Here is a 19,635-nt window from a genome sequence, read left to right on the forward strand (position 1 = left end):
CCCAGGTTACCTTTGGCAGACTCCAGCCATCTGGTGTCTGCTTTTGGATAAGGACTGTGCTCCAAAATCCCACGGCCTCAAAGGAGAGAACAGGATAGAATGGAATCATTAAAGTTGGAGAAGACCTCTGAGATCATCAAGTCTAACCTGTGATTGATCGCCACCTTATCACCCAGCCCAGAGCACTGAGTGCCACATCCAGTCCTTTCGGAAAAGGAAGTTGTGGGCTCTTGGAACAGCCATAGGACAGATGCCAGTGCTGATTTTGGGGGCTTTTACAAAATGCCAAGATCCCAGTGGCAGAACCACAGGAGCTGGAAGGAGCCATGGGAAACAACAGGCACATCTCCCCTTCCCCAGCTGCCACTTCAGGCTTTCTGCACATATATTATGTCAGCTACACTGCTGACAGAGAGGGTAGTGTTAGAAAAAAAGAGTTTTATTTAAATAACTGGAACCCTGGAGCCCAGCTGCAGCGGTGTCTGTGACAGGTATTTTCACAGTCCGTGATCACATGGATGTATCTCACTGTGCTCTGGTTGTTCTCACAACCCCCCTCGCCTGGGCCTGTCCTGGGAGCAAAGGGTCCTCGTGCTGCTGGCTGGGGTGTGAGGCTGGCTGAGCACTGGGAGAGCGGGCTGGGAGAGGAGGAAGGCAAGGACAGGCAGGTGGAGGGGAACTAAGGGTGAAATCGCTGTTGGAGAAATTCACTGGGGCGAGGCAAAAGAGGAAATACGCCTGTCTAGGCATGGGTCATACAGTGACCCTGCTGGGGCTGGGGATAGGGTTGGGCCCCCCAAATCTCTGGCTGTTCTCTCCCTGGCACAGCCACCGAGCTGCTACGGCCCTGGAGCAGCGTCCCCCAGGCCGAGGCCGTGCCCGCGGGCCGACAGCTGCCGCAGCAGCCCCGCGCCCGCCTCGCTGTGCACCTGCACCTTCTGGGACAGGATCATCTCAAACAGGGTGCTCATCTCCGACAGGAAGGTGCTGGCCAGCCTCGTCCCAGTGCCACCGGGGTCAGCCCCAGCACCTTTGCCAAAGGTCTCAAAGGTCCTTGGTTTCTCCTGCCTTGCAGCTTCCTCGTCCTCGGGGGAGCACGGCGAGTCGGGGGAGAAGACGTTGTCCTTGTAGCTGCTGGTGAGGGGCAGGGACAGCCGGGCCACCCACTCTGGGTCTGCAGCTGTCAGCCTCTTGAGGGCCAGCTCTGGGGAGGGACAGCATAGCAGAGAAGGGGATGGGATTAATAAAAATATTGATAAAGTATCTAAAATCATTTGAGAGGAACGATTGTAAACGCACCACCGGTGACACCATGCAAACCAGCAGCTAAAAAAAGCTAAACAAAATAGAACTGGTTTGAAACTATTGGGGGGTTGTTTTGTTTTTAATATAATAACCATTAGAATTGCTGTGTGTTCTCATTTGTTGCAAGTCTCAATTGGCACTTCACTAAATTGTTAGCAGAGCCTGAGAGAGGGAGGGCTTAGGACTGGCTGGAGGGGAGCAGACAATGAAAAGCTTTCCAGGGGGAAGCGTTGGACATAAAGATAGTGGACTTCCCTTCAGGGTCACTCCAGGGTGGGAATTGGCTGCTAAGGAGGCAGATTGAGACCGAGAAGAAATGGGTTATTGTGAAAACAATAATACCAGAATGAAATTCTGGATTATAAAATGCACAGCTGGATGGTTGGAGACTGGGACCGAACAATTGAGCTCTAAAGTAGTTGTTCCTCGATTGGAAACAGCTGAGGAGCAGGGGAAACCTGAGCTGGGAGCTGGGGCAGGCTCCTTAGTGCACCAGTAATTTGATTGTGGCCCAAAATGGGCAACTGGAATCACACAGAGGATTGGTCAGGGTATTCCCTGCTGCCAGGGAGGCACAGCCAGGGTTGTTACTGGGTCTGATTAAGGGAATTACACAAAAATCTGATTATCTATCTATGGAAGAGGGAGCTGAAATGACACCAGCAGGGAAAACTCGGAGTGACCCAGACTGACACAATGGAGACCCCAAGAGCTGGGGGTTGCTGCTCCTAAGGAAGCAAGTGCTCTCCAGGGATCTGACTGCGACCTGTCGTTATTTTGAGGAGATAAGCACCAGCAGAGGAAATCTTTATGCTTAAAATAGTGTTGGCAAGAGAAGAAGTGATTATAGCTGTCCGTGAATAAACATCTCCTGGAAAATAAAGGAAGGACCCCATAGCAGGGAGAGCCTGGAATAGCTTCCTTGTCAGACAGCAGGAAGGGGAACAGGGATTCTTGTTTTCTGAGGTAGCTGGTAAACAAGAATCCGTGCTGTGGTGCACAGAGGCTGCATTCCAGCCCCTCATTGTTCCTTCCCAAAGCACAACCAAGAACCTCAGGGGAGTTCAGAGCAACCTCCCGGTTTAGGAGAGGGGTTGAGAGCAGCAAAACTCACTGGTAACAAAACCCAGCAGTCCCAGCGTGGCAAGGGCTGGTGTCACTGTCATAATCATTGTGTGGCTCTGGCTTAAAAAGTGGCATCTGAAAGGAGGGTCCCCGTTCCAACGCTCTTATCCTGCTGATTGCAGAGGGTGATCGGTGCCCTGCCACAGGGGCACCTGGGATCTGCAGTCAGGGGCTGAGACAAGGGGAGATTTGCCTCTTGTCTCCCTTCCTCAGCCGGCCAAGCAACAGCTCCTCCTGCCCTGGGATGGGCTGGGGGTGAGAGCTGGGACTCCAGCCTGGCAACGAGACAAGGGCAGGTACATCCCTTAGATTTTTGTTTCAGCTGGAGCCCCAGAATTCTTTTGTGTCGCTTCACATCCAGAGTTTCACACCTCAGTATTTGAGTCGCAGTGACAGTTCCTTGAGACATCACCCGAGTGTGCCTCAGGTTTTGCTGTAAAACGTGCAGCTTTCTCCTCCCCAGTCTGCAAGAAGCCACCTCATTCCCTGAGTATTTGGCTGCCTCAGCTCTGGAGCAGGGCACAACTGGTCTGCTCTCTGCAGGGAGAGCTGGGCTGACAGTCCCTTGGCCATGAAAACCTCGTAATTAGGTATGTTTAATTTGACCAATAACTCTTTACTGCCTTGTTTTAATGGTGTTTGGGGAGCAGGGGTTGTTTTTATCATCCATAAAGTTCTATCTCTCATCTGCTGCTGGGAGTGCTGAGCTGGGCTGCTGGGGGATCAGAGCTAACAGACGGTGCTGGGAGTTCATCCCGAAGCATCAACAATCCCAGAGCTGCCTGGGATTGCAGTCCCCCCGCTGGGAACAGCACAAAGGCCCAGCCAGCCTCAGCCAGCTGTTAGGATGCTCCTGAGCACCAGCAGTGCTTCCTTCCTCACTCTCAGGATGCAAGTCCAAGGCTCTGTTTGTGTTTGGGAGAGGAGGAAGGAGCCCGGCAGCTCCGGCGGCTGCGCTCGGCCGCCTTTGCAGGAAGGTCTGGGCTCCAGGGGAGGCTTTGGCACCTCTGGAACAGAGCAGCCTCTTTGGGCATGGCCAGCAGGAATCCACACAGCCTCAGCATTCCCTGCTGGCATGGAGCAGGCTGCCCAGGGAAGGGGAGGAATCATCATCCCAGGAATGGAGATGTGGGACTGGGGACATGGGTCAGTGGTGGACATGGCAGTGCTGGGGAACAATGGTCTGGGAGGGTTTTTGCAGCCCTAATGGTCCTGTGGAATTCCAGGACTTTGGCCAAAAGGGTTTTTTTCCTACCAGATCCAAGAATCACGGGAGATGGCACTTCATGGATCAGCCTCACCATAGCCCAGATTTTCTGTCCTTGTGTGGGCAGGACTGGATCCAGAGCTGCTGGGCAGCTCCACCAGTCCCTTTTCTGGGATCAGGGCAAGTCAGTGCACCTGGGATGCAGCTGGGTTTCCTCTTTGCTCTCTGCTCTTGGCTGCAGGACCTTGGAATCCCAGGAAACTTGTAAGTCTCAGCCTTTCCTTCATTTGCTCCTTACTGGAATAAACCAGCAGGGAGGCAAAGGGGGAGAAGTAGCAGGTTCTGTCCCTAAGGAAGAGCACCAAAAATGCCCAGCTCTAGAATTCAAACCACCCCAGCAGCAAAGCTCAATGAGTTTCTCTTCTGTGGAGGAGCACAGAGGCTCCACAATGAAATTTCTGCTACAGGACATGAGTCAGCCCAACTCTTTCAAATTGAAATGCCAAGAGAGGAGATTTTTAGAACAAATCAATAAAAGGAACATGTAGAAAATGTCAGGCCCAGATGGTATTCACCCCGGAGTGCCAGAGGAACTCAGATATGAAATTGCCTGGTTTATTAGCTGCTGTTCATTAACTACTGCTTCAAATGAATGCAGGATCAGAGGGAGGGGAGGTGGAAATGGTGACAGGAGTTTTTAAGTGCGTGAAGGTGAATCCAGCCCGGGCAGATTCAGAGAAATCCTTCTGTGCAAGGCTCAGCAGAGAGAACCAGGGAGCTGCTGCCCCCAGAGGACCCACCTGACATTGTCACATGGGGAATTGTGTCCTGGAAATTTGGAAAGGCTGGATGGAGAATCCTGGATGACTTTGGACAAGGGTGTGCCAGGACAAGGGGGAATGGCTTCCCACTGCCAGAGGGCAGGGCTGGATGGGACATTGGGCAGGAATTGTTCCCTGGGAGGGTGGGCAGGCCCTGGCACAGGGTGCCCAGAGCAGCTGTGGCTGCCCCTGGATCCCTGGCAGTGCCCAAGGCCAGGTTGGACATTGGGGCTTGGAGCAGCCTGGGACAGTGGGAGGTGTCCCTGCCCATGGCAGGGGCTGGGACTGGATGATCTTTAAGATCCCTTTCAACCCAAACCATTCCAGAATTCAATTCTGAGCTGGTGGAACAGCAGCAGCCAGGCTTGCAGGAGACCTGAGCTGTGCCTGAATTTACAGCCAGGTTCCGTAGGGATTAATATGTGTTAAAAGCTGGGAAGTGAGGGTAGGAATAATTAATCTTCCTCACCAAGGGAGGTCATTAACAGAGTCCCAGAGTATCTGCTCAACACAGTGATAAATGACACGGAAAGGGGACAATGTTGGTGTTGACTCCACTAAAACACCCAAAAACAGAGGGTTCCTGAAGGACCTGATAATGCTGAGTGCCATGAGCAAAACGTCGCTGGTGAATTTCTGTGTCACCAACTGTCAGATAATTGTCCCAGGGAACAACAACCTGTCATGTGTTGATGGCTCTCCCTCCACGCAGAGGAGGGATTTGGGAGTCACAACAAAGAGGTCTTGGGCAGGAGAGGAATGAGGAACAAACCAGAAATCTTCCTTGTACCCCCAGTGGATCCTAAACACTGCACACAAGTCGGGTCACACATCTCAAAAAAGATAAAATTAGCAGGAGGTTGGTCACAGGAGATGAAGAGGAAAGAGGAGCCCAGTGGGGCTCTGAGGGTAAAGAACATCTTGAGGGGTTTGACAAGGACAAGTGTCCGCCTTTCTTACTCTGCATGCACCGTGAGACCCTGAAGGGAGGGCTCAGGCCAGTGTGGGAAGGAGTTCACCAGCTGCAATGTGAAACTGGGCCTCACCCCTCAGCAACGACAGAGGCCAGGCTCACACATCACCAAACCCTAAACCACCGCAGACACGTCCATGGGAGGGAAGAGCAGCCATAAACACATGGAAAAACCCAACATGAAGCTCAGCAAGTCCCTCAGCCTGGTACCAAAAGCCTGTGTTGGTGCAGACACACTGCCCCGAGCACTGCCCCTGCCAGAGCCCCTGCAGGAGCTGCCACGTGCCCTGGCTGCTGCAGGCCAGCTGGATGGGCTTAGTGTGGGTTACCTGAGAAGATCCCGCTGCTGGAGCCCCCCCAGCCCCACCCTGTCCCAGCAGCGAGGTCACCTCACCTGCCTGTGGCTCCAGGAGGGTCTCCAGCTCCTCTCCCACAAGCTGCTGCACGGAGAGCTCGAAGGCGCTGTCGGAGTCGCGGTCCCCGGCCTCGCTCTCGCCGTGCCCGCTGTCCTTGGTGCTCAGGCAGTCCGTGTCCAGCCCCGTGTCCAGCCCCGTGTCCAGCCCTGCAGCCCTGCCAGGGGTCACAGCAGCCAGATCAATTCAGCCCCCAGCACAGCCCTGCCCCAATGAGCCCTTGGAAGGGTCTCCATATCCCCAAAACGCCCCGAAGAGGGGCTGTGGGCTCCCTCCCCAAGGATCACTTTCAGAATTGAAGGCATTTTGAGTGCCCATCAGTTAATGGGTTTCGGGGGTTTGCTCCACATTTCTTGCCTGTAAGGGTTTTTATCCCTCTGCAGCAAGATCATAGAACCACAGGAGAGTTGGAAGGGACCTTAAAACCCATCCCATTCCACCCCCTGCCATGGGCAGGGACACCCTCCACAATCTCACGTTGCTCCAAGCCCCATCTAACCTGGTCTGGAATATTTTCAAGGCTCCGGGGGCATATCCTGAGCAAACAGGGACCTGCTGGCTCCTCCCCATGAATTCAGAGGAGCTTCCCTCCTGCAGGACCAGGTGAGGAGCACCCCAGGTACCCTGGAGCTTCTCTCCCTCCCTCTCCATCCTCTGCAGCTGCAGGTGAGAAAGGTGGAGAAAGCTGTGTCTGCCCATGGCCTGGCCAGGGGGGGACAGGCAGACGTGGCAAGGCAGTGATGAAGACTCAGCATCGTCAGGAGCATGCACCCAGAGCACACTGCATAATTTGACGGGAACGCCATGAAGTTTGGGGATGTCTTTGGCACACAAGATACCAGCCCTGCTGCAGTTCCTCACTCATCTGCCCCCTGGCACAGGGTCAGGTGTCCCAAACTCATGTTGACAGGCACTGAGAAAGTGTCCAGAGCCGTGAGAACACTCATCCTTGTGCTGCTGCCTCCAGAGCTGGGCCCCTCTGTGCTCCTGAGCACCCAGAACCATCGGAGTTCTTGGCAAGGGATGGTTCATGGCCATGGAGGAGCTCAGGTGAGCTCAAGGAGGGACCTGCCAAAGGTGCCCCAGGAAGGAGGCAAAGAGCAGCTGAAAACCACTGGGAACCAGGACCAGAGGAGAACAACCAGTCCCTGAAGGGAGAACCTCCAATCTCAGGGGACGAGGCTTTCCCTTGTGTGTCTGCCCCAGTGTCTCCTGCTCTCAGAGGTTTTGGACTGGTGGGGCAGGAGCAGGGGAAGGGGGCGTGGGGAAAGGAAGTGCTGGGAGCCAGCCTTACCTGCTGCCATTCTTGGCCGTGTACTTGTTTCCCCTGTAGTTTGTTTTGGGCTGGAACTGGCCTTGGTGCAGCAGGGAGAGCAGCTGGGAGATTTGCTGCAAGGCAGGAAAAGCCTGTTGAGCCCCGGGCTGGCCACTCAAGCTGCTTCCTGCCAGGACGTCCCTCCGAGCCCCCCCGGCCTTTTTATAGCATTTCCTCCTCCTGCAGATGGCTCAGCATCCCCACACCGGGGGAAAAACAGGCTCTGGGCAGCCCACCTGGGCCCGAGCTCCCCCTGCACCCCTCCTGCTGTCCCCTGCCCATGGGGTTGTCCCCTCTCCCTGTGGCAGCTCCACTCCTGCGTGTCCTGGTGGGGTGACCTTGCCGGGGGCGGGGGGTTGTTCATCCTATCCAGGCTATTGAGGCATCCCTGCCCATGCCTGGGGGAAGAGACTGACCAAAGACCATCAGGCTGCACACTCCCACCACCCCGGGGAGGACTGGGGGTGTCCACACCCCGGGAACGCAGCTCCTACCTGCACTGGGGGCGACTCCATGGCGAACTCCCCGGTCGGGCTCTGCTCTGCCAGGGCCACCAGCGACAGCCGGACCAGGCTCCTGAGGATCTGCTGGTGGGGTTGGGGCTGCCCTGCACCCACAGGCTGCTCGGGTGGCACTTGGGGCTCTCCCGTGGGTGGCTTCACCAAGCTCTTGCCGTGCAGCGGTGCCTCGGGGGGGCTCACGGCCTCCTTCCCCAGGTGTTTGGGTCTGGGGGGCTGGCAGGGCCGGCGCTGCAGCACGGGCAGCTCGAAGGCGCCCTGCTGCTCCTCTGAGTCTTTTTGCGTCCTCTGATTTCGCAGGGTCCTGTAGAGAGTGGGGGTGACGTGGAGGGGCGCCTGTGGGGCGGCTGTGCCGGGCGGCTCCTCCTGGCAGGGCCGGGGGGGCTCAGGCTCCCGGGGGCGGCCCCGGAGCAGCGGCACCAGGTGGATGTCGGCCTTCTGGATCTGCCTGTGCGGCTTCTTGAGCTGCTGCTGCCTGCGGGCATCCTCTGCCTCCCGGCAGTTGTAGGCCATGCCATCCTTCTTGTCCTTCTTGCGCAGCGACAGGGTCAGCGCCAGCAGCAGCAGGCACCCGCCCAGGAGAGCGGCCAGGCAGATCACCAGCACCACGGAGAGGCTGGGCCAGCCCGGATCCTGCGCGGACATCTTGGAGAAGGCCCCGTGACGCCGGAATAGCAAGCGGAGCCGGGCCAGGGTGTGCAGGGGGCTGTCCCCCTGGTCACTCACCCGGACCAGCAGCTCCCGCTGGCTGCCGGCCAGGCTGCTGGCATTGCTGACATTGAGGGACACCTGCCCCAGGAGGGGGTCCAGGATGAAGAGCCTGGCATCATCCCCACCCACCAGATCATACCGGAGAGCCCCGTTGATGCCAGAGTCCACATCCCTGGCCACGATGGTGAAGAGGAAAGGACTGCCAGGGCACGACATGAGTGTGGAATTGGTCACTGCCGCAGCCCCCTGGGTGCTCCCATTCCCAGGGACCACCCAGCAGCACCCCGTGTCCACATTGACCAGGACAGAGAGCGTGGCCACCCCTCCCACCAGCGCTGGTGTGGTGATGATGGGTGCGTTGTCATTCCGGTCAAGCACAGCCAGCCTGATGGAGATGTTGGATGCCAGCTTGGGATGCCCTCCATCCTCTGCCGTCACCAGGAACTCCAGGCTCTTCACCTGCTCGTAATCAAAAGCTTGGAGGGCAAAAACATCCCCAGTGATGGGGTCGACTGAGACCAACCCCAAAGCAGAGGGGTCCAGGATCCTATAGGTGACTTTCCCGTTGAAGCCCACGTCGGGGTCGGTGGCACAGACGGTGAGCAGGAAGGCCGGGGCTTCACTGTTCTCAGCAACAGCAGCCTCGTAGGCAGCCTTCTCAAAGGCTGGGGCGTTGTCGTTGACGTCGCTGATGCAGATGGTGAGGTGTTTCAGCACGGCCAGGGACAGGTGCCCCATGTCCCGCACCACCAGCGTCAGGTTGTACTCGGCGCGCCGCTCGCGGTCCAGCGAGGCGTTGGTCAGCAGCGCGAAGCTGTGGCTGTTGGTTCTCTTCAGCCTGAAGTGCTCGGAGCCCTGGCTGAGGGAGCAGAGCACTTGCCCGTTGCTTCCCGAGTCGGGGTCGCTGGCTGTCACCAGGGCCACAAAGCTGTCCTTGGGGAGGGCCTCGGACAGCACGGGCACCCGCGCGGCCCAGGTGACGTGGACATCGGGAGCGTTGTCATTGACATCCAGGACCTTGACCAGGACCTTGCAGTGTGCCGGGATGGGGTTGGCGCCCAGGTCCCGCGCCTGCACATCCAGCTCGTAGGCGTGGGTCTCCTCGTAGTCCAGAGGGAGCCTCAGGAGGACGCTGCCCGTGCGGGCATCAATGCTGAAGGTGCTCAGCACCTCGGGGGGCGCGTGCCTGCTCAGGCTGTACTCGATCTCCCCGTTGGGACCCTGGTCAGGGTCAGTGGCCGTGACTGTCACGAGGAGGGTCCCAGGCTGTGTGTCCTCCTGAACCTCCACCGTCAGGGAACTCTCTGCAAACACGGGGCTGTTGTCATTGGAGTCGAGGACAATGACTTTAATCAGAGCAGTACCTGATCTTGGCGGCTCCCCGTGGTCAGTGGCCGTCAGCACAAGGTCGAAGGACGAGTGCAGCTCCCGGTCCACCTCCTTAACCACGATGAGCTCCGCATGCCTCGTCCCATCGGAGCCGGAGACGACCTCCAGAGCAAAGTGCTCGCTGGGGGAGAGGGCGTAGGAGCAGCGGGCATTGGGGCCAGCATCAGCATCCACGGCTCGATCCAGCGGGATCCGCGTCCGCAGGGATGCGCTCTCTGAGATCTCCAGCTCCAGCTCGGGCGTAGGGAACCGCGGCACATTGTCGTTGACATCCATCACCTGAACCTCCACGTGGATCAGGGCCGGGCTCTGGGCGGCCAGCACATCGAAGGACACCCAGCAGGGATCACTGTGGCGGCACAGCTGCTCCCTGTCCACCCGCCCGGCCGTGCTGAGCACCCCGTCCCCGCTGCCCACATGCAGCGGGAACCCCCCGGGGGTCTCCATCAGCTGGAAGGTCTCGGCCGCCTCGCCGCTCTCGCCGCCCTCGAAGTGCTCGGCCAGGCTCCCAATGACGGTTCCCGGGGGCACCTCCTCCAGCACCCGGTACCGCACCGTGAACGTGGCCACCTCCTGGGCATCGGCGCTCAGGAACAGGTACCACCACCACAGCGCCGGCAGCTGCAGCGCCGAGCGGCTCAGCCCCAGCACGCTGCTGGCAGAGCCCCCGCGGCCCCGCCGCGCTGCCGTGGGCTGTCCCGCCGGCCACCGCATCCCCGCAGAGTCCTCAGGGCCACCGCAGCGCCTCGGCATCCTCTCCCATCTCCGAGTGCCGTGGGCTCCAGCCAGAGCTTGGAAGGGAGGGGAAATCACAAGCGGGGCTGGTGGTTGTCCCCCGCGCTGTCATCGCCGGGGACAGCGCGGGAGCCGGGAGCTCCCCGGGCCGGGACAGCCCGGAGCGGAAGGACTGTCCCCGCAGCAGCCACCGGCCGGCTGGCCGGGCCGGGGATGGAGCGGCCGACACCCTATGGAAACCCCACCTACAGGAAAAGGGAGGACCGGGCTGGTGCAATGCCGGGGCGGGGTGGGGGCTCGTGGGGCGGCACGGGCTCAGCTGCGAGAGGGTGTGGAAGCGCCCTCCGATCCCAGCCCGTGGGGACCATCACCACTGTCACCTGCGGACCACACTGCCCAGAAGGTGGGATTCCTGCAGTCCCTGACCCACCACAAACCTCTGGTGCTTCGGGAAGAGGAGATGGACTCCCGCTCCTGCACTGACCCAAAGCCTTGTTCCCCACTTTTGCATCTCAGATTTCAACAAAATCTCGTTTTGCCTAAATCCAAGTGCAATCCCTGCTCCTTGCTCTGCCCTTGGAGGGCAATGTGCCCAAGTCACCTTTCCCAGCACAAAGGTGATGATGTCACCAGTGGCCAGTTCCAGCTGAACACACCAAAATGAGCTGATGAATCAGCAGGAGGGTGACCACATCAAACACAGCTGGGAGGGCACGAGGGAAGGAGGGAGGCGCTGGCAGACACGATCTGTGTCCATTCGGGCCTCTCCCCATCCCTGCATCCGCCTGTCCTGGCTGCTCCCTGTGCTCCATCCCAGTTTGGCTCAGCACTGATTTCCCTGGCGTCACTCCTGCGCCATCAAATCCCTTCTTGGTCTTATTTCAGAGCCTCACCCTGAGCCCCCACCTTCGGGCTGCCCAGCTGTTGCACCAGTATCACCACAGCTGGCCAGCTGTGCACGCACTGGCAGCACAGCCCGAGGGTGATCCATCTATTCCTCCTGAGCCTGTGGAGCCCCTGGAGCCCAGGCTGGGTGTGCTTTGGTCTCGAGGTGACTGAAGGCATTCAGGACAGGGAAGGTTGCATGGAATTTTTCCTTGGCTGTGAGCATCCTCAAGGTGTGGTTGGAGCCTCACCAGTCACATCATCTTTGTGTCCCCACACCTTCCAGGCAGCTTCCAGCAGCCTTTGGTGTCCTGTGCCCACCTCGCCCTCTCCTCCTGCTTTTCCAGCCTTGATGGGCAGCCCTTGTCCCCCTAACCTATTCCCATCCCTCCCAGCTCCCCTCACCGCTCTGGTGAGGCTCCTGCATCCCTGCTGTCATCACTTTTCTTTGTCGTGGCGAATTTTGATGTCCCAAAGAGCAGCAAAACCAAAGCCACCCCAGTGCCACGAGCTGTCCCCTCAGCCCAGCGGGAGGAAGGGACGGTGCCGCGGGGGGCGGCTGGAGCTCCGGTGCTGTTCCTGGGCTCGGCCCCAGCTCCAGGTGACCTTTGCCAGGTCATTTCCCTGCTTTGTGCTCGCACTTCCTCCTGCTCAGCCCGGGGCTGTCCCGGAGGGATGATCCCGCTCGCTCCCGCTGCCCATGGAACTCCGGGTGGAGAAGCGGATGTCTCCCAGCCCGGGCCTGATTTTGGGAGGGGAGGTGTGAAGGCCACTTCCTTCTGCTGGGACTGTTACCCCTCCAGCTCCCTTTTTTTAAATTCTTATTCTTCTCAGGGATGGAGTGGAACAGAAGAACCACGCTGGAACATTGCAAGGAAAAGGAAATAAATCTGATAGACCAGGACGGAGGGGGTTCCCCGAGGAGCCCTGCGGGGGGTTTCCTTCTCCCCTCAGCCCCCAATCCAGCTGCAGAGCAAACCAATCTCCCCGAGTGCCCTGTGTTTAACCCAGCACTGACACCACAGGGCGTGAATTCCCCGACTTGACTCCAGCACCCACCTGCCAGACCCCACTTGCTGCCATCCCCACCCCTCAGTCGGGAGGATTCCAAACCTCCAAACCACTCATTCTTCTCCCCAAGGACAGGGACCAGGTGGGATTTTGAGCACCAGTTTGCTCAGGGAAAGGCTGGGAGAAGTCACTGTCACCACGCTGTGACACCCCTGAGCGCTGTCCCCAGCCTGGCTGTACAGATCCCAGCACTGGTGACAGGTCTGGCCTGCCCACGAGGAACTGGAGGAGCTCCTGCATGAATTATTTATGATTCTTCAGGAATAAATCCCTGCAGACCAGGCCTGTGACCCCCAGCCATCAGAACATCCCCAGCTGGCGGGAGATGCTGCACAAGCATGGCTGAGCTGCAAATCAGTGCCGTGGAGGGAGATGAACAAAGTAACACAGCAAGAAAATAGGAAAGAAAAACGGGGTCGAGCTGAGACTTGCCAGAAGCACAGGCAGGGAAATGAGATCTGCTGCTAAAAACAAAACGTGTCTCCTCCTGTTTCCTGTTCACACCCCGGCAGGCTCCTGACGTGCTTCAGGACCTCCATGGGCACTGTGGTGGCTATGAGCGCAAAATTCCCCCTCTAAGGTTTAGACTGCACCTGAACCCTTTAATTTAAAGCTCAGAAAGAGCCTCAGCTACATTGAATTTTTACAGCACTTCATGCATTCACTGTGTGCAATGCTTCCCTCAGCTCCTGCCCGATGCTGTCAGTGCCCAGAGCAGCTGGAAATGCCATTTGCCGGAGTGCAAACCTGGCTCTGCAGCTCAGCTGCTCTCCAGGCTCCAGAGCAGGACACGGGCACACCCTGAGCTCCCAGGGGTGCAGAACTGCGCTGGAGGCACCGCTCTCCCTGTCCATCACCTGGCAGAGAGCAGCACCAGCAGGTTATTTTGAGCTCCACTGCACAGCTGGACATCTTCAAACTTTGTCATTTTGGGCTGACACGGTGTTAGCCTGGGACCAGGAGCTGTGCCATGTCACAGCAGGGAGCGGAGGGCGGCTTGAAATGAGAGTGAAGAGGCTTTTTCAAACCTAATAGTTTTCTCTGATGGAGACAGGCTGAGAGCTGGGGATGTTCACCTGGACAAGAGGAGGCTCCAGGCAGACCTTAAAACCCCTTCCAGTGCCCAAGGCTGCCAGAGCTCCAGGAGGGTTTGGACACTGCTCCCAGGGATGCACAGGGTGGGATTGTCAGGGTGTCTGTGCAGGGACAGGGGCTGGACAGGATGATCCCTGTGGGTCCCTTCCAACTGTGGCTATTCCATGATTCCGTGAATTTTCAGCCCTTCAAAGCCAGCCTTTGCTCCTCTAGAAGCGTCACTCCCTTTTCAGCAGGACAGCAATCTCTCCCTGAGCATGAGCTGTGTGAGGTGCAGCTGGACAAGGAAGCCCAGAACCTTCCCCCTCCTCAGCTGCCTGCAGGGACCTGGGAGGTTCCCGGGGTTCCTTTCTCAGGAGGAAGGACGTGATTCCCCTTCTCGCACCAGGTACAGAGCTCTGCAAGAGGTGGAGGGACCTTCCCCTGGGGTGGTCTGGCTCTCCCTGAGCTCATCTCCGTAAAACCACCGCCAGCAGAAGGTGACCTCCCAGTGCCACTCGCTCCCGCGGGGCTGGGCTGCTCATCCTCCACCACCATCAAGAATCGCCCGGGTGTCCTTGCGGGCTCCTCCAGCGGCGCCTTCCCGGAGCTCCCGGTGCCTGCCGAGGCCGGGCCGGGCCGGGGAAGGCGCAGCCCCGGCGGTGCCTGCGCTGTGCAGTTGGATCCCTCCACCACGAGAGCCCACTGCTGCTCCGCGCTGGGCTCCGCCGCACTCCCCGCCTGTCCCCGGCGCAGCCCGAGGGCCTGGGGGTGCTGAGCCCCCCAAAGTCTCCCCACGGAGGGGCTGCGACCACCCTTACCCCCGCGCACCGTCCCGGGGGGCTCCGCCGCCCCCAGCCCTGTCGGACGGTCCGGTGATGCTGCAGCTGCCTCCCCTCCATCCTCAGCGAGTGCTCTGCGTGTCTCCCTCAGTTTGGCACGGTTTTCAGGTGTTTTCCCTCGGTTTCACACAAATTAGGGCGTTTTCCCCGGTTTTGCACAGTTTCAGGGTGTTTCCCTCACTTTTACACGATTTTAGGGTGTTGCCCTGGGTTTTACACGGTTTTAGGCAACTCTCCAGCATCACGAGCAGAGTCTCCCCAAACCCCGCTGTACCACCCCCCCCCCCCCCCCCCCAAAAAAAAAACCCCTGCTCTGGGGGGTTATAAAAGTGCCTCCCCTCCTGCAGGGCAACCCCTTAATTAGGGGGAAAATAAAAGGGGATGCAGGCGATCCCTGATGAGGACAGCGTTAATTATCGGTGCAGCAGCTCCTGAAAGCTTCCCCAGAAAAAAAAAAAAAAATGGTTTTGAGCAAAGCAGCTCCTGCCTGCCGGGCTCCAGGAACTGCCCTGCACAGAGGGGACGATAACGAGAGTTATTGTTGCTCCGTACTCATAAAAGGATTATTATTAAGGAGGGGAAGAAAGTTATAAGTGAAGTAAATTGGGCCAGGCTGGGTGTTTGAATAGACAGGAATAATGTTATGGTAATGTCATGCACGGCTCTGCTGCTCCAGGACCCTGACGTGTTTTATAAAGCCCGGTGCTACAAAAAGCAATTCTGTGAGCAGAGAGAGGGAGAGCTGGCCAAAGAGAAATGAGGAGAAGCTGTAAAAATGATGTTTTATTGTGTGGGAGAAAGCAATGAGTTGAGATCTGACCCTTGATGTCCTTCTGGAGGAGAAAGCTGGCAGCATATTGTCGCTCACTTGTATGATTTCATTTGCTATTCTAAGTCTTACAGTCGTTTCTTTCCTGTGTATCTAAATTTCTTCTTGCAAATGAAACACATGGAAGAGCTCCCCAAGGCTGGGGCTTCGGTGCTGGATCTTTCCAGAATGTAGACGGGGCTGCTGACAGGATGGGGGCATGGGGCACCCAGCAGAACCACCTTTCACTGCCAGTTTGATTTGATTTTAGTTTGACAACACAAAACACCTGACCAACAACCCGGGGTGGTTCCCTGTGCTGCACAGGGTAAGTGATGGATCCGGGCCACGGCACACTGTGACATAAATCAGACCTTTACGAGTCCCCAGCGGCTGCAAATCAATAAGCGCCAGCAATAATTACCCATTTTGTCTTTCTCTTTATTAATATTTAGACGTTTTTAATCTTTTCTCTCCAAACACGATGTTTCCCTGCTGTGGGTGTCGTTCAGAGGGAGCTGCCATGAAAGCTCCTGTTCCTCTAATTAAAGGCTTTGTGCCGGACAGAGCTGCTCCCTGAGCAGGAATGACACAGCCACCAAAGCTGGGGACGACTCTGCTGCCTCACCCTGGGCAGGTGACACCGGCTGATGTCCCAAGAGCAGGGTGCAGCCTCCCTGGGTGTCACAGTGCAGATCTTGTGATGGTTACAAGGGGGTTTCTCCAGCTCTTGGTGGGGGTGACCACAACCCACAGATGTCATTTAAAGAGATCATGGAGTGGTTTTGATTGGAAAGAACCTTAAATCCCATCCAGTGCTGCCCACTGCCTGGGCACAGACACCTTCCACTGTCCCAGGCTGCTCAAATTCCATCCAACTCGGCCTTGGACAGTTCCAGGTATCCAGCGGCAGCCACAGCTTCTCTGGGCACCCTGTGCCAGGGCTTCCCCACCCTCACAGAGAAGATTTCTTAATTAGGACAAGTCTCTAGAGGCGATTATCTCCTCAGGGGTGCTGTTAGGGATGTACACGTTGCAAACAAAGCCCTCTTTTGACACGGAAAGGGGAGCAGGACTCCACGATTTTCAATGGAAATGATAGCTCTTATCTCCTCTAACATGGGTGTGGGGGAGCTGATAATGCTTTATCAGCCCTGGAAAACAAATGGGAACAAATTCAAAACAGAAAAGAACCCTCCTAAAAAGCAATATAAATTATGTTTGTTACAGAGGCAAAAAGTTTCCAACAAGTCCAACCACTACTCAGCTTTAAAGCAAGAAGACGGCTGGAAATAAGTGAGAGGAGGGATCCTGGAGCATGTGTCATGTTGGGAATACCTCCAGCACCTGGAGGAACAGGTAGAGCCCACCTCTTGTCCAGCTGTGCCCACAGGGATCTGTGACAGGGTTCTGAGGGCAGACACAGACCTGGCTTTTCCAGAGTGGGAGAGCTGGGAGCTGTATCCTGACTTCTGGGGCTGTCCAGCAGAATGAATCCTCGTGGGGGATCTCAGAGGCTGCTCCCTCCCCAGGCACTGCAGACACCGAGGTCCTGCATCCACCACGGGAGGAGAGACTGGGACTGAAGAGATCCCGATGCTTCCAGCAGCAGAGATCCCAGGCCTGAACGGGGACCGTGCTCTGAGACCCCCCAGGACCCGCTGGGCTCAGGTTTCACCTCTCCCGATCCCTCTGTGTCACCTCAACAAGGCTCTGCCCTGGGTGACAGAGCCACTTCAACACCACCCCACTGAGGGTGCCAACCCCACCACGGCTCCCTCCTTGGGACAGCAGCCAGGGATGGGGACAGAGGGATGGCCACAGTGAAGGTGACCTCAGTGAGGGTGACCACAGCGAAGGTGACCTCAGTGAGGGTGACTACAGTGAGGATGACCTTAGGTCTCCCCATCCCTTTGCACAGAGATGCTGCAAGCTCTGCCCTGGGTCATGTGAACTTCCCCTCTGCTGCCAGCACCTCCAGATGTTCAGCCAGCTGTGATGCACCATTATCACCTCTCCTGCCTCTGCTGTGTCACTGCTCTTCTCTCACCCACCTCCACTGGGGACAGGACACGTTGTCCCCTGTCACTGGCTCCACCCAACACGGAATCAGGAGCTGCATCTCTCCCTTCCTCTCCCCTGGCTGTTTGCCCAAGGGCTGGGGGGGCTGGCAGGGGCAGGACGATGTTCCAGCCCCCCAGTGTGGGAAAAGGGACTGTGACATGGGGCAAAGAGGGGCTGGAAGCTTCTCTGCACCAGATAAACAGTGCAACGAGGACACGGTGAGTGTGGAAATATCTTTAACGAGAAAACTATTCCAGATGATGCAACTTCCAGCTACAGCTGAGCTGAGCCCAGCCCCAGAGCTCCCCAGCTGGGACAAGGACCAAGGCAGCTCTGCTGGCCACTCCCACACAGTGTGGGACAGGTAAAACCAGGACAGGTAGAACCAGAAGAGATGCTAAAGCTGTCCCACATAGGCTGAGGTGGCCCCAGAGCCCGGGCTGGGACCCAGCTCCAGCCTGGGGACAGTGGCACCCCTGGGCTGGACTTTGAGGGCTGGTGATGGGTCCTGAACCTGCTGGCTGAGCATTCCTGGGGCCAGACACAGGTCTGGAGTGATGCAGCTTCCAGGGGCACTGCAGCGACCCTGAACCTCCTGGCTGAGCATTTCTGAGACCAGACACGGGTCTGGGGAGGTGCAGGCTCCGTGTGTGGGCAGCGGCGAGTCCCAGGATACACGAACATCCCATCCCAGCTTTTCCGGTGGGACATGTCCCTTGGGCCCCGCCCAGGGCCGTGTCACAGGTAGGTGATCTCGATGACATTGGGCTCAGCACTCCCATGGGGAAGGTGATGGTTGCAGGAGCAGTGGCAGGTCACTCCAGCCGAGTCCATGCCGGGCAGATCCCGGCCCGGCAGCTTCCCATGGGAATCCAGCTGCCTCCAGTCCGTGAGGAGCACGCTGTCCATGTGCTGGGGCATGGGCTCGTGGTACAGCGTGATCTGCACCGTGCGCAGCTGGGGGCCGTAGTGCACCACCAGGATGATGAACACGGCCAGCAGCACGAAGATCACGACGATCACCGAGATCATGGGCAGCGCATCCGATTTCTTCGTCACGCTCTTGATGATGGAGACGGGAGTGAAGGCGGCCACGTCCTGGGGCTGGGGCTGTCTCAGCTGGCTGCCGGGCACCGAGGCGTTCATGGCTCAGCGGGGTGACCTGGCACAGGGACACGGGGGGTGACCACCGAGCAGAGCCCGCCCCGTCCTCATCTCCTGCCCTCGAGCCCGCGGCTCCTGCCTGCACTTGCAGCTGCCAGGGAATGGGATGATCCCGTCAGTGTCCCCTCCCTCGGGCCGGCAGCGCAGGAGGAATTTTGGTGGTGAAGTCTGGGGCTTGTAGGACGAGGCAATGCCCTGCATCCCCTTGTCCTGGGCGCCTTTGGAAACTACACCTGGCTCTTGTGGGGAGCCCTCTGCCCTTCCCTCGCCGCCCCCAGCTCCACGGCACTGATCCAGGACCAAATCCCACAGGGACCTCCCAGGGGGACCCAACCCCGTCAGCCGTCCCATCTTGCCAGAGACAAGACGCCGTGGGAGGCAGCACGGGTGGGAGCAGGGTGCAATGGGAAAGGAAGGAAGGAGAGCCCTCCCAGCCCCACGGGGTACCTGGGCGTCCCTGCTGCCTGGGAACCATCGTCTCCGGCGGCGGGGTTGGGAAGCTGCCGGCAGGGCGAGCGGGACGAGCTGTGGGCTGGTTCTGCCGTGAAGGTGCAGCCGGACTCACCTCGGAAGTTGCCACGTCACGGCCCGGCCCCGCCGCCGCCGGGGCTCCCCGGGGCACACGGGGGAGCGCCCGCTCATCCCGCGGGCAGCGCCGCTCCCGTCCCTGCCCTCTGCCACATCAGCGCCGCCGCCCTGCGACCCTCCTGTCCCCCGCTGCGGGACAAGGGCCCTTTTGTGTGGGGAGAAGCACCCTTCCTCCCTTCCCCCTTCGGCTGCGGGAAACCTCCCTGCTGCCACCGGCGGGGCGTGAAAATTGAATGTGGTGAAGGAATGGCTGTAAAAAAATCCCCTTCTGCACGTGAGCTGTTCGCACTGCCCGGCACGGCGTCCCCACACTGTGCTCTGGGCTGGAAGGGCCCTGTCCTCAGCGGTGGCACAGCCCCGGGGATGACTGTCCCTTGCCCGGGGTCCCACTGCTGCAGAAGGAGCATTTGCCAGCGCGGCAGTGGGGCGAGTCCATGGGGAGCTCTGGGTGCTTTGGACCTCCAGCTCAATGGTTGGACTCAATGATCTTGGAGGCTTTTCCAACCTAAAGAATTGTGTGAGCTGCTGGGGATCACAGGCAGGAACCAGTGCCAGGTCAGGGCTGGCACATCCCTCCCCTCCCACGCTGGCTGTGCCACCACCCTGCACACAGGTACATCCCCCTGG

At 58.4% G+C, this 19,635-nt stretch overlaps 2 protein-coding genes across 2 annotated transcripts; both read right to left on the reverse strand.

Moving 5' to 3' along the window:
* Positions 1 to 418: 418 nt before the first annotated feature.
* Positions 419 to 10,643, reverse strand: PCDH12 (protocadherin 12). Its single transcript, XM_066197009.1, has 4 exons — positions 7,654 to 10,643; positions 7,139 to 7,233; positions 5,826 to 6,001; positions 419 to 1,204 (listed from the first exon to the last, which is right to left on the reverse strand). The coding sequence occupies exons 1-4, from the start codon at positions 10,528 to 10,530 to the stop codon at positions 840 to 842; spliced, it is 3,513 nt and encodes a 1,170-aa protein (XP_066053106.1). The 5' UTR covers positions 10,531 to 10,643; the 3' UTR covers positions 419 to 839.
* Positions 10,644 to 17,994: 7,351 nt separating this feature from the next.
* On the reverse strand, positions 17,995 to 18,402 carry SMIM33 (small integral membrane protein 33). The gene has a single exon (XM_066197034.1). It carries the CDS (start codon positions 18,400 to 18,402, stop codon positions 17,995 to 17,997), a length of 408 nt encoding a protein of 135 aa, XP_066053131.1.
* Positions 18,403 to 19,635: the final 1,233 nt, after the last annotated feature.

This window comes from Chamaea fasciata, unplaced genomic scaffold, assembly GCF_029207755.1.
Source record: "Chamaea fasciata isolate MVZ Bird 193981 ecotype frontalis unplaced genomic scaffold, bChaFas1.0.hap1 SCAF_15, whole genome shotgun sequence".
NCBI classification, from domain to species: domain Eukaryota; kingdom Metazoa; phylum Chordata; class Aves; order Passeriformes; family Sylviidae; genus Chamaea; species Chamaea fasciata.

Bases quoted from the DNA above. Each gene is read 5' to 3' on its own strand.
- PCDH12 (XM_066197009.1), bottom strand. From the start codon at position 10,530: ATGCCGAGGCGCTGCGGTGGCCCTGAGGACTCTGCGGGGATGCGGTGG. The intron at 7,234-7,653 runs GTAGGAGCTGCG...CCTGCCTTGCAG, and splicing joins TGGAGTCGCCCCCAGTGCAG to CAAATCTCCCAGCTGCTCTC. The intron at 6,002-7,138 runs GTAAGGCTGGCT...GACCCCTGGCAG, and splicing joins ACGGCCAAGAATGGCAGCAG to GGCTGCAGGGCTGGACACGG.
- SMIM33 (XM_066197034.1), bottom strand. From the start codon at position 18,402: ATGAACGCCTCGGTGCCCGGCAGCCAGCTGAGACAGCCCCAGCCCCAG.